Below are 14,799 nucleotides of genomic sequence, written 5' to 3'. Positions count from 1 at the left end.
AAAGTGCTTTGAGCATGTTTGGTGGATATTGCGGCTTATGAAAGCTCAATTCTTTTTTTAATATTTATATATATATATATAAAAGATACAGGATGATGACGGGCATGCGCTACTTTATGATGTAGTATAAACCATTCCTAATATATGATTTTGCTAAATAGGCCTACACTCAAATTTTACGAGTGTATCTGGTGGCAAATATTAGACACTCGTTGCCACTGTGATTTTGATGAAACTTGGCTTATACACAGATACATGAATTTTCCTAATACGGCTTCAAACATGCAATCTGAACTTCAATTTATAATGTAGTAATTTTTCTCAAATGACAGCTTGATTGACTGTGACAAGATCCTTTTACTTAATACAATTCAATTTAGTGTGGTCTGTAGTTGTTTGCCTAATATTAGAATGCACAGAATTTGAATTTTTATTGACTTTAAATATTGAAAACAACATGCCTTTGGCTTTCCATTTGTGCCATTCAGCTTTTGACTTAGTCCCTGATTTGAGTACCACGACACAAATTTAAGTTCTTCGAGAAAACTCTCGACTTACTTTCTTATTCTTCTAACGTACTGAACTGTAACACCTTTGTCTCAGTTGGAGAAAATATTGCAATTTTTAACTTAATATTTAGGTATTTATGTTATGATCTTTTATATTATTCCGTGTTTTTCAGCTTCCATCATATCACCTGAGGAAAGTTGGCTAATTTATGACTTTTGTGTCTATGAATGCAAGCAGGGAAAAAGCGATTGACTTCAAGCAAAGGAGTTCGCCCTAACCAGAGGTAGGAGGTTGTTTTTGGACGGGGGCAGGAGATGTTTTTTTTTACTTTTACATATTTTAAAAAAAATGAAAATATCATATGCACAAGGTTATAATATTTCAGTAAGATAGCGTGCCATATCATATTTTGAAAAATCATTTAATATATCTAGAAAATTTTAAACGTTACTGTAGAACGAGCTTAAGTCTCAATGGGATATTAACTTTAGGCAACCACGAGTTGTTATTTTTCAAACCTGTTGCTATGCTATCTTGTGATGAAAACGCCTCTCAGTCGCCAAACGTCACTAGCTATGCTTCACATAATGCAGGGTTGATTGTGTGAAGTACGTTTGGGGCCGGAAGATAGCAAGGCATAGTGCAGGCTACTGTACTGTGTCAGTCCGTGAACGGGTGACCAATTCATAGTACAGAGAAGGCAAATCTGTTACTATATGTCCCAATAAAAATATAACACAGAGAAGGCAGAAACTGTGTTATACAGGCCAGTACAGAGAAGGCAAATCTGTTACTATATGTCCCAATAAAAATATAACACAGAGAAGGCAGAAACTGTGTTATACAGGCCAGTACAGAAAAAACAAATATCACACAGGAGACCAAACACTGTGTTGTAGAATATCAAAATTTCAAAAGCTGGTCGGTCAATGACGAAATAAAAAGGGACATAATAAGTCGTAATATCACATCTCAATAATAGAGTGTGATAGTTATCACATCTCAATAATAGAGTGTGATAGTAAAAAGGTGCCCGTTATCAATTGAGTCGGTCAAGTCTCTATCCAGATTCAAAAGGATAGTGCAAAGTCCTGTATGTAAAACAAATTTGAGAAGCATGGTTGTTCTCAATACTTGGGTCGTGATCGGTATAGAGTGAAGTAGTGTTCATGCTACACATCTTCACGAAAAATCAGAGCAATGCTGTGTCAAGATTGCAGAGGAGCAAGAAGACAAGATTTGTTTGTGTGTCTTTATATGTTACGGGATAGGTACATTTTGGTTGTCAAAACTTTCATTTTTATTTTGACATTTTCTTGATCTTTTAAAATAAAATTATAATTTAATTTAATCGACAGACTTGTTTAATATTTTAAAGATATACTTTTGTGGGATCCTTTTGTAAAATCATTAGTCCGATTGTCGTTGTAAATTTCTTTATATTCTAATGTCATAAAATCAGTGACACCACTGAATCCCTACCAGCGCTTTTACTCACTGAGTCCGTACCACCAGCGCAATTACTCACCGAGTCCCTACCACCAGCGCTTTTACTCACTGAGTCATAGAGCTTTAACTCACCGAGTCCCTACCACCAGTGCTATTACCGAGTCATAGAGCTTTTACTCACTGAGTCCCTACCACAAGCGCTTCTACTCACTGAGTCATAGACCTTTTACTCACTGACACTGAGTCCCTACCACCAGTGCTATTACCCGAGTTATAGAGCTTTTACTCACTGAGTCCCTACCACCAGTGCTTCTACTCACGAGTCCCTACCACCAGCGCTTTTGCTCACCGAGTCCCTATCACCAGCACTTTTATTCACCGAGTCCCTACCACCAGCGCTATCACTGAGTCATAGAGCTTCTACTCACTGAGTCCCTACCACCTGCGCTTTTGATCACCGAGTCCCTACCACCAGCACTTTTATTCACCGAGTCCCTATCACCAGCGCTTTTACTCTTCGAGTCCCTACCACCAGTGCTATGACCGAGTAATAATAGAGCTTTTACTCACTGAGCACCTACGACCAACACTTTTACTCGTTGAATCCCTACCACCAGCACTTTTACTCACTGAGCACCTACGACCAGCGTTATTACTATTACTCACCGAGTCCCTACCACCAGCGCTATTACTCACCCGAGTCATAGAGCTTTTACTCACTGAGTCCCTACGACCAGCACTATTACTCACTGAGCCCCTACCACCAGCGCTTTTACTCACCGAGTCCCTACCACCAGCGCTATTACCGAGTCATAGAGCTTTTACACACTGAGCACCTACGACCAGCGTTATTACTCACCGAGTCCCTACCACCAGCGCTATTACTCAGCGAGTCACAGAGCTTTTACTCATCGAGTCCCTACGACCAGCGCTATTACTCACAGAGTCCCTACCACCAGCGCTTTTACTCGTTGAATCCCTACGACCAGCACTTTTACTCGCCGAGTCCCTACAACATGGCTATTACTGAGTCCCTAACACCAGCGCTAATACTATTACTATTAGCCACCAAATCCCTGCCACCAGGGGGGACAATATAACCTCAAATTAGACCCCAAAAATTCTTACAGTGATGCATAAAAAAACAACGAACAGATATCTTTCAAATTTACACAAAATGTTTCTTACAACAAGATGGATAGGTTTAGCAAAAGTCTTGAAAATAAATTTTTCAGAATATTTTTTCGATTTCTTAGTGAAAATTTGGTGTGACATGACAGGAAAAAAAATTGATTTAAAAATTCATAAAACTGCTAAATTTTTGTTTAGCCCAAAACCCAACCATCATGATGCAAAACACATCATAAGAAAAATTCTGACCAAATTTGAAGACAATCTGATGGGAAACAATCCAGATGAGAATGTTAGAAAATCAGAGAATAACGCACAATGAAATTTTGAGAAAATGAAAAATTTGTCTTTAATTTGATAATAAAGCTAATAATGCAGACAAAGGCCAACATTCATCAAGTATAACCAATATGGAACAGTAATATTTTATAAATTGATCAAATATGAAAAAAATTATAAACGATTCGCTTACCCATACCTCTAAGAAAAAAAATTGCGAAATAATTTAATATCTGCTGTTATTCACCAAAAAATTACTTTAGTGGTCAAATATGCTTTATAGTTCTAAAATTCTTCAATTATATCTCATGAACTAATAATGTAATGTATAATTTGATATTAAACACGAAAAATAACTGAATTTAAAAAAAAAATTTTTGAAGGGGCAACATAAGCTAAAATTAGACGTAAAACCGTAAAATTTCTAACATAGATGCACCAAAAACTAGCATATAAATTTCTTTCAAATTTAAACACAATGTTTCTTTCATAAATAGCTATATCATGAAAACTCTTGGAATAATTTTTTTAGAATTTTTATTTGATATCGACTGAAAATTTAGCGCGGATCGACAGGAACAAATGAATTTTAAAATTTATAAAATTGCTAAATTTTAATTTACCCCCAAATACTTACATCATGATGTAAAACACATCATAGAAAAGATTCTGAATAAATTTGAAGATAATTTAAAGGAAAATGACTAAGGTAGGATTGCTAGCAAATCAGAAAAATGACATAAAACGGACATTTGAGAAAGCGCAAGCTTTTTCTATAATTTGACATAAAGGCTGATTTTGCAGACAAGTAAAAGAAATGATCCATCAAACTTTCAAAATATGACCGTAATAGGACAAGAAAACGAAAATTTTGTAGATTGATCTAAGTCTGAAAAAAATTATAATCGGTTCACTAGCCCATACCCCTTAGAAAAAAAAAATGCTGTTGTAAAATTGATTTTTTTACGCCCAGAGATAAAATAATTTTGTGGTCAAATATGATGTCATACCTTATGAATTCATCATTATAATCACAAAACCTAATTATTTACTATATACAATAGGTTATACAGATGATTTCTAGATATATCAAATGATTTTTTAAAATATGATATGGCACGCTATCCTCATTTTTCATTTGTTTATTCTACTTGAGAGACAAGTCGTATAAAATTAAATATCTAGTCAAGTTGAACTGCAAAATCAATTCTATTTTAGACAATAAAACAGTTAAATAGTGCACTAGCTCTGAATAAAAAGCAATTTGCTTTCCCAAACCATTGGAATAAAAATTTCTTTCGCCTCAATACAGAAAAAGTCAACACTACTTGTTTGCCACCACTTTTTTTGTAGTTCCATAAAGAGGGTTGATCCTGCTCTGGATGGAAAAATTTAAATAAAAAAGAGACACATTTCATTAGCAATTTTTGGAAATGGCATTATTGTCATAAAATGCATTTGTCAAAGACATAGCAATTTTTTAAAAATGATCATTATTCACACCAACACACTTGAAATTTCATTGGTTTTACATCCACAGAACAAAACTCTTGGCAACAAACTATAGTCTGTCGTTAAGTTAATACATTCAGTAGTAATTCAATTCAAATGATGCTTTGCCATTTTCATTTAGAAAAATGAGCATTTATTTTATTGATCACCAATAAAAAATGTAAAGGCGCTATGGAGATTTGAAAACATTACTCACCATTGTCAAAAAGTGCATGCAGACACTCTGGTCTGCTGGCCCAGATGATGGTTTGCTGATTGATGAGTTTTGCCACAGGCAAAGGTTTGCCTCAGGTTTGCCTCAACACACCTTGCCAGAATAGCCCTTGAGCCAGCATCTTTATGGATTGTCAGAAAACCAGTAACGTCAACAGAATTCTTTCAGGTTAGCTGTCGATGAAAACAAAAAAATTAAATTAAATTCACTACAACGAAATAGGCACATACATGACAATGCTAAAGTTTATAACAGCAACACTTCGCATGTTGAACGGGACATAACGTCTGTTAGGCGATATTACAATTTCTTCGGACAGAGACAACGCAGTTAACGGCCATGTACACATTTTACAACTGAGTACGGTGAGAGAAAGTGAGCAAAGTGCCTTTTCCAAGGGCTCAACTATGCGCCGAGCGAGGCTCGAGCCCAGGACCTTCGGGTCCAAAAGCGAGTGTCATACCACTACGACATAGCCGTACGTAATTTTTAAAAATATAATAAAAATAACAACACTAATATAATTATCTCACATTGTCATCATCATAGGCATTTCAAAACTATTAATAATACTACCACTACAGATATCTTATCATTATAAAATATTACACCTCTCTCTCTCTCTCTTCTCTCCTCTCTCTCTCTCTCTCTCTCTCTCTCTCTCTCTCTCTCTCTCTCTCTCTCTCTCTCTCTCTCTCTCTCCATGAACATAATGTTGAGTATGATCCCATCATTGATTAATTACCATGAATAATATAGAGCGAATTTATCATTATACGAATATTTTGTTTATGTACCGATTAATAGATTCTACTTTCACTTCCTCTTTGCCTTTTTCCTGTCCATGTTAGACAGATGAAAATCACCATGAGTTTTATTTAATAAACTCGAATTAAATCGTCCCTTCTGTGTTATCATCTTTCAATGATTATTATTGGGCTGCCATAACATAACCTCAACAGGTTATGGGCCCAGGATACTGAAGGTAAAATAACCGAACAAGGATACTGAAGGTAAAATAACCGAACAAACGAATGTCAACAAAATATAAGACAATGGCAGCCTACAAAACACCAATTTTTAACGGCGATGAACGAAACTTCGAAATGTGGCACCTGAAGTTCTTAGGTCTTATGAGACTTAAAGGTCTACACCACATCTTCATCAATGAAGAAACTCCAGATACGGATAAAAACGCAGAATGCTTCGCGGAGCTCATCCAATGCTTAGATGATCGTCCATTGTCCCTCATTACCGAGTTATAGTTGCTCACCACAACACAAATATCTCCATCAGAACACGAATGAGATGCACCAAATGCTATGTGTGGTCTATTTTCTTTTATGGTTGTGAAACGTGGACACTAACCGCACAGACAGAACAACGTATTGAAGCTTTTGAGATGTGGACGTACAGCAGAATACTGAAAATACCTTGGACAGCAAGAAAAACAAACATCGAAGTCCTCGACCTAATGGGCCAAAAACAAAAAGAACTTCTTTTGACTGTGAAGCACAAAAAGCTGTCATATTTTGGACATATGCGAAGACATGATAGTCTCAAAAAAAGGATAATGGAGGGAAGAATTGAAGGAAAGAGGGGCAGAGGAAGACAAAGGAAATCCTGGACAGATGGCATCAAGGAAGCTACAGGACGGCGCATGGCAGACTGTAACGAGGCTGCAATGGACCATGAAGGATGGAAGGCCATGACATCCGACCTCTGGAAAGAGATGGAACCCGGGTAAGGTAAGTAAGGTAAGTTGCTCACCGAACGGACACCGAACGAACGACTTACCGATCACGTGATCAGTTTTTTCTCGCGTCCTCTCGTCTAATCTCGTCACTCCGGAATAGAAAGAGGAGGCGGAGCTAATATGATATAACGCAATGAAAGTTCTGTCCGACGACGGGTGGGGGGATATCACCTCTCCAAAACTTACCTTATTATATGAGATCTTGAGATTCTTATCCAATCATCGATTGTTCGCTTGTGAACAGTTAGGAGACCATCTCTTGATTTATGGGCAGGCGGCTTTGCGTAAAGGCGGTGAGTGTTGTATACATCAAAGAGTACCGCTGACCGATGGGTAAATAGTGGTTGTGTAGCCCAAAAGCCTTGCCGACTCGACTGCCAGGTCTTGTATGTAATAGTTGCGTCTTGTATGTAATAGTTGCGTCACCATCTCAACGCTCAGGAATTAATTAGTGAGGACTCTCAGTATATATATATATATATATATATATATATATATATATATATATATATATATATATATATATATATATATATATATATATATATATATATATATTTAAAAAACAACAACGCTTTTGAATCACACGAGATACATCAGTGTGCTCGTCGCATTGAGAATTGAAAAATGAGATATAAATCAAGAAAACCGACCGGAAAATAAAGAAACTATCATTAAATTTAAAAAATTGAGCAATATTTTTTTCAAAATCAATCTACTAGAAAATTTTTTTATTTCTAAACCTATTTTTGTGAAACAAAGATAAATGTTCTCCTTTTTGCAAGCTGATTCAACAATGTGGTTTTCAAATTTATCGTATACGTAATCATTTGGAAGCTCCCGAGAAAGGTATTTTTGTGTAATCTCTTTCACACACACGCGCGCACACACACACACACACACACAAACACACACACACACACAAACATATACAAACAATACACAAACAATACACATCCCTGGTCATCTATTGCCTATATTATTAATGTTAATATATACATCCCATGCTGATTGTCACTACCCCCCCCCCCCCCCCCACCCCCCAACCATTTCCACCATCCAAGTACCAGCGGCCTTTTCTCTTTGATTTCGTATCATGGTCTACCCGAAGCCCAACACCTCGATCGTTTGTGGGTCTTCAATTATGTCAATGGCCGCTGAGCCACAGCCTCAAAGGCACTCTACCTGGTGTTCATTCTGCAAGACAAAATCTCACCATACCAGTGAATGCTTCAAGAAACCTAGACAACAACATAACAACCCACGCCCACCGTCGTGGCAAACTAACAACCCACGCCCACCGTCGTGGCAAACTAACAACCCACGCCCACAGTCGTGGCAACCTAACAACCCTCGCCCACATGCAAACTCAAACAAACCAAAATTTTGTAGTTTTTGTGATTCGTATACACATGAAACTAAATACTGCAGGTCCAAATTCAAACGAGAAAACAAACAGCAGTCGGTACGGTCACTAACAACAGATCCTGATACTAATTATGAAAATCATCATTTCACATTCGGCGTTAATAACCTGAGCAAGTCATCATGTGGTGAAAATAATCATATTCTTATTGACAGTGGTGCGACGACACATCGTAAAAGAAAGTGAAAAGTTCATAAAATTTAACAAGCTGTTCAACCCAGAGTCCTATACCATTCAACTAGCGGATGGGACAAAAGCTAAAAACATTGTTCAGGGACAAGGAGGTGCTAAATTGTATTTCGAAGATCAGCAAGGTCAAAAAAGGGAAATTGTTTTAAAAGATGCGCTCTTAATCCCATCGTTTGATCAAAACATATTTTCTATTCCAGCTGCAACCAAAGCTGGTGCATTCGTTAATTTTTCGAAAGACAAAGGAGTCGTTCAGATGGATGGACATGCGTTTGATATTGAGAAAAGAAACAATCTATACAACCTGAACATGTTGAAGAAAACAAAAATAAACAATCAGTCCCTCAATGTTTGGCACAGTATTTTAGGACATTCAAATGTGCGCGACATCATAAGTTTAGAAAACAAAGTTGATGGAATGAAAATCTCTGAAGATAAATCCCCAAACCTAGATTATGAAACTTGCATTTTAGGTAAAATGTGTGATAATCGAAATAGACAACCTGATACCAGGGCAAAAAGGCCCCTAGAACTTGTGCACTTAGACCTAGCTGGTCCTGTTGAACCAGCAGCTCAAGAATTTAGATATTCACTCATTTGTGTAGATGATTTTTCCAGCTTAACAGTTGTATATTTTCTTAAGCAAAAGTCTGATACAGCGGAAGCCTTTAAGAAATTTCTATCTGACATTAGCCCTTATGGTAAAGTGTGTAAAATCAGAAGTGACAACGGTGGTGAATTTGTTTCCAATGAGTTTAAAAGAATTTTAGTTGATAATTTCATACGCCATGAGAAAAGTGCCCCCCATAGTCCTCAGCAGAACGGTACGGCCGAGAGTAATTGGAGGACGCTTTTTTCAATGGCAAGATGCTTACTAATTGAGGCAAAATTACCAAAGTCCCTTTGGACTTATGCTGTTATGACTTCAGCATATATAAGAAACAGGTGTTTTAACCGAAGGTTAGGGGGAACTCCTATTGAGGCCATGACCAACATTAAACCTAACATATCCAATATGCACATTTTTGGCCAAACTTGCTATGCATTGAACCAAAACCCAAAGAAACTGGAAGAAAGAGCAGAAAGAGGCGTTTTTGTTGGTTATGACCGAGATAGCCCCGCCTATCTTGTATACCTACCTGAGAAACAAATACAGTGGACTCCGGATAAGACGATGCCCAGGGGACCGAGAAAAAAAAATCGACTTATCCGATAATCAACTTAACCGGAGTGTAATCAAATGAGCAAAAACGCATGTGAACAAAGCAAACCAATCTAGAATAAGTATGTCCCTTCATATCGCGCGGTCTCTGCAGTGGTCATCAGAGGCTCCTACCCCCAATAGCCCCATTGAGGAATCAGAATACATAAAAATCGGAATTTGAGATAAAAAAGCCGAATCAACTTACTGTTATTGACTATGACATGCTTTGCAACAGAAAATGTAATAGACAACCCAAAAGTACTCAAATGATTAAAAATATAAAATGTGTAAAAATGTACAGATTGTGTAAAGACTAAGAATGGGGTCAATTAATAATAGAGAACACACAAGTCCAGGCCGTCTGAGAGCAAAGCATTGAATGGATGGATTTAACCTTATCAGGACCCTCCTCCTCCCCCCCCCCCCCCCCCCACACACACACCTAATCACACAAACGCGCGTGCCGGTACACACACACACACACACACGTACACAGGGCTAAAATTAAATAGGGAAAGAACCTGACCGTACTCAATAATATTATTACCGAATGAAGCCAACATATAATATTACCAAGGTCATTGACCTCACAAATTGGAGTCACTATAATAATAATAATACTTCGGTCAACCCCCCTCCCAAACATAATATAATATTATCCGACATCAGCAGCACACACTTTGAAGGGACTAATCAGACACACAAAGTGTGTGTTGATTGACCATGGGAGATGCTGACAAAATAAGCCATAGCTCACGTTTTTTTCACTAGAGATTTTTTTTTAAATTTTCCTCGATTGGAAAGGTGAAAAGCGGAATTTTTGCCTTGAATGTCGAATGTATACCAATTAGGTGAAACTATTCCGCGAAAAGCGGAAGGGTAGGAGCCTCTAGGTCAAGGTCATGCTTCTTGTAAATCCTCGAGACAGAAATAGCTGGTATGCCAATTTCCTATGAGATGATTTTCTGTCGCATGCCAGACTTTCCAAATGCATCGAATCTTCCTTTTCCGCGACAGGTTTGCATTGTAGTTGTAGACTAGACTTGAATTCTTGATAAAATTGATACTAATTAAGAGGGCCATTACATAGGATGGCCTGGGATTAGAACCAAAAATAATCTTGAACTTGAAGTTGCGACAATGTAAAATTTGAGATGGAGAAATTAAAGTTATTCAATATTGCTTATGTACATTGAACACGGACGTCAGGCAAAGCACCTAAATCACATCGATGTGCGCCAATCGTTCGCGGATATTCTTAACCACTGAAAATTCTTACTGGTAGCTTTTTGAACCAATGGAAATACTTGTTTATTTGTGATCTTATTGTAGTCATGAGTGATAATAACATCGACTTAAGCGACATCGACTTATGTGGAGTTTTTGTTTTTTTTACTAATGTTATATAGGAAGAAGGGGGAGGGACCAAGAAAAAAAATCGACTTGGGTAAAAATCGACTTAGGCAACGTCGACGTATCCAGAGTGCACTGTAGTAAGGAAAGTAAGATGTGTCAAAATTTTTTGATTCAAATCCATGTGTAAACACTGATGACAATGATAATGAAAATACTGTTCTGATTGATAAGTCACAAAACAATTCTGATTACATTGAACCATTGACACCACCATATGAGAATGATGATACGGTTGATGAAATTGAAATAAATAATGACGACATTGAACATTCTTGTAATTCACCCAACCAATCAGCATCATCATCCTCAGATGGGGTACCCATGAAGAGAGAAAGGCGTAAGCCAAATTACCTTAATGATTATTATTGTGATGATGAAATGAATGACCATGTCTATACTCATTTTGTTATAGTCTTAGCCATGCACCACAATCTTATTGTGAAGCCATCTCTGGCGACAATGCAGAGAAATGGAAAGAAGCAATGACTTCTGAAATGGAATCTCTTAAAGATAACAACACATTTGAAATTGTGCCTTTACCAAAAGACAGGAAAGTCATTGGTGGAAGATGGGTATTTGCTATAAAAACAAGCAAGGAAGGGAAAGAAACTTACAAGGCACGGTTTGTTGCCAAAGGTTATGCTCAAGTTGAAGGCATTGATTACTTTGAGACATTTTCCCCGACTACACGCCTAAGCTCAATCAGAATACTGACACAAATTGCCATGCAAAATGACCTAGAGATCCATCAAATGGATGTCAAGGCTGCGTATCTCAATGCGCCCATAGATTGTGAAATCTATATAGAACAACCCAAAGGGTTCATAGCCAAGGGTGATAATTATGTTTTGAAATTAAAGAAAAGCTTATATGGTCTGAAACAATCAGGCAGAAACTGGAACAACACTCTTGATGAACATTTGACAAATGAAGGTTTTGTAAGGTCAATTAATGATCCATGCTTCTATTTTGATCCAAACAAAAAGATCTATATTTTAGTATGGTAGATGATTTGCTAATTGCAGCTAAACCCTGTCACCTTGACTCAGTCAAGAATGTCTTGCGGGAAGATTTTAAAATGAAAGATCTTGGAAATGTTTCATATTTTTTGGGAATTCAGTTTGATAAGACAAATGAGGGAATAACAATGTGCCAAAGCCTTTACATTAACAATGTACTTGAAAGATTTAATATGGTTGATTGTAAGCCTAAAGCCATTCCATCTGAAATGAAACCATCTGAGTATGAACATGATTCTGAACCACTTGATAACAATGAATTAAGATTGTATAAATCTATGGTTGGTGCTCTTCTTATCTATATCATGACAGCCACAAGGCCTGATATTTCATTCACTGTTACTAGGCTATCTCAATTCATGTCTAATGCTAAACAATGTCACTTGAAAATGGCAAAACATGTAATAAGATACCTAAAAGGTACAATTAATGAAAAATTGATCTTCAGGAAATCAAGGGAACCACTTAGAATTACTGGTTTTTGTGATGCTGACTGGGCTAACTCTTCCCAGGACAGAAAAAGTATTTCAGGATATTGTTATAGAATTTCAGAAACTGGTCCCTTAATTTCCTGGATATCCAGAAAGCAACAAACAGTTGCATTATCAACCTGTGAAGCTGAATACATGTCTCTTGTTTCAGCTATCCAAGAAGGAAAATATTTCACATCTTTTCTCAAAGAAATATCAGATCTAAATGAAAAACAATTCACTCTTTTCTGTGACAATCAAGGAGCTATTGCACTTGCTCAAAACCCAGTAAAGCACCAAAGATCAAAGCATATTGATATAAAATACCATTTCATTAGAAATGAGATATCTGAGAATAGATTGTCTGTTTATTACATACCAACAGATTCAAATGTTGCTGATGTTTTTACAAAACCTGCTTCTAAGGCCAAATTGCAAGAATTTAAAACTGCTATTATGGGGTAGATAACCCAATTGTTTTCATTTGCATAAAGAAAACTAAATGATTTAAATAACATGCATGATACTGTTAGTATCTACTATTAATTTACTTTTGTTTGATTTATTTCTCATTTTTTCAAATATCCCATTTTTATTTTAGCTCTTTACTATCATTTATTCAAGATTTAAAGTAAAGTTGCAAATATACTTCATGATCACACTACTATTATTATTTTGATTCATGGTCACTCTGTGCATTTACTACTTATGTTAAATTTAAATATAATGTATTGTCTTAAAGTCCTTTTAGACATTAACACAATAATTAACACAGTTTTGATTCAATGAAACTGTTGATATGCTTATTATTTGTATTACTAATTTCCAAATTTTTCAGTAAATAAGTATAGGTAGATATTTTTTTATATTGCACAAGTAACAAGCACAGATGCTATTTTGCTAAGTTAGTATTTCTTGTAGGGTATATATATTGATGAATACTAATTATTTTGTTAAATGCTCACAGTGCTGAGATCATGGGAGGGTGTTGAGTATGATCCCATCATTGATTAATTAACATGAATAATATAGAGCGAATTTATCATTTTTTGTTTATGTACTGATTAATAGATTCTACTTTCACTTCCTCTTTGCCTTTTTCCTGTCCATGTTAGACAGATGAAAATCACCATGAGTTTTATTTAATAAACTCGAATTAAATCGTCCCTTCTGTGTTATCATCTTTCAATGATTATTATTGGGCTGCCATAACATAACCTCAACACATAACATACAAAACCCAATTTTCCGATATAAAAAAACAGCCCCCCCCCCCCCCCCCCCCCCCCAAAAAAAAAAAAAAAAAAAGTTTTGAAAAAGTATGGACGATGCATGCTGTGTCAGCCATAATAAAGATAATAACAATAACTGAATGAAAAGTGTTTTTTTAAAGGACCCTTAGCCTGAAATGCCGTGAGTACTCGAAACCTCTTGATCTTGATAAAATTAGCAACCTTTTGAACATTGAAACACCTGGTTTTAATCGCCTGACATGGAAGGCTGATTTAAATTATTTGGGGGGGGGGGGGGGGGGGGGGGGGGGGGGGGGGGGGGGGATAGTATTTAAATTTTTTTAAAGCCCTGTTATTGTTATTTTTCACAAAATAAAGTAATAAAGTTAAGTAATTCGCGGTAGCGACAAATGTGTCGTCAGCTGATGCACAATCAACAAACACACAACCCCAAAGCATGTTTAGTTATAAAAATAAGAAATGAATTAAAATGTGCATTTCGTATGCTTGCCTTGTAAACTGAGTATTCTGTGACTTGAATAGAGTGAAGAATTACCAAAGTCCGTCAAAATCAACTTGATCTAATAGTAATAATGTGATGAGATGAACTGTTCACTTTTTGACTTCCAGATAATTCATATTTATAGTCAGGATGTCGATGTTGCCAGATTGAAAAAGAGAAATAGCTAAGCTTTACATCGATATTCGCCATGATAGGAATAGCTGTTGTCAAGACCCAAACATTTGACAATATAGACCTTTAGAAAATAAAACGTGGATACTTCCCTTATAAAACTGCATCAAAAACACGGTTTTCATTGAAAACTTGCAATATTCATATTTTTGGATTCTAAAACGTGGACTAGTCCAATTTGGCCGAAACATTAAAAAAACAAAACTATGTGGTCTTGTGGTATGACACTCGCTTTCGAATCGTAAGGTCCTGGGTTTGAGCCTCACTCGGCGCATAGTTGAGTCCTTTGAAAAGGCTC

At 36.5% G+C, this 14,799-nt stretch overlaps 1 protein-coding gene and 1 pseudogene across 1 annotated transcript; both read left to right on the top strand.

The window, feature by feature from the left end:
* Positions 1–6,150: 6,150 nt before the first annotated feature.
* On the top strand, positions 6,151–12,093 carry LOC144975872 (uncharacterized). Its single transcript, XM_078920056.1, has 3 exons — positions 6,151–6,331; positions 8,433–9,302; positions 11,531–12,093. Exons 1-3 carry the CDS (start codon positions 6,151–6,153, stop codon positions 12,091–12,093), a joined length of 1,614 nt encoding a protein of 537 aa, XP_078776182.1.
* Positions 12,094–12,278: 185 nt separating this feature from the next.
* LOC144975871 (uncharacterized) lies at positions 12,279–13,040 on the top strand (annotated as a pseudogene).
* The last annotated feature ends 1,759 nt before the right edge of the window (positions 13,041–14,799 follow it).

This window comes from Berghia stephanieae, chromosome 6 (genome assembly GCF_034508935.2).
Source record: "Berghia stephanieae isolate SIO BIC M18660-M18661 chromosome 6, UCSD_Bste_1.3, whole genome shotgun sequence".
In the NCBI taxonomy this organism is placed as follows: domain Eukaryota; kingdom Metazoa; phylum Mollusca; class Gastropoda; order Nudibranchia; family Aeolidiidae; genus Berghia; species Berghia stephanieae.
Note: the sequence above shows the minus strand (reverse complement) of the source record. Positions and strands in the feature narration are given on the sequence as shown.

Bases quoted from the DNA above. Each gene is read 5' to 3' on its own strand.
- LOC144975872 (XM_078920056.1), top strand. From the start codon at position 6,151: ATGGCAGCCTACAAAACACCAATTTTTAACGGCGATGAACGAAACTTC. The intron at 6,332-8,432 runs GTCCATTGTCCC...TCTTATTGACAG, and splicing joins CATCCAATGCTTAGATGATC to TGGTGCGACGACACATCGTA. The intron at 9,303-11,530 runs GTAATTGGAGGA...CTTATTGTGAAG, and splicing joins GCAGAACGGTACGGCCGAGA to CCATCTCTGGCGACAATGCA.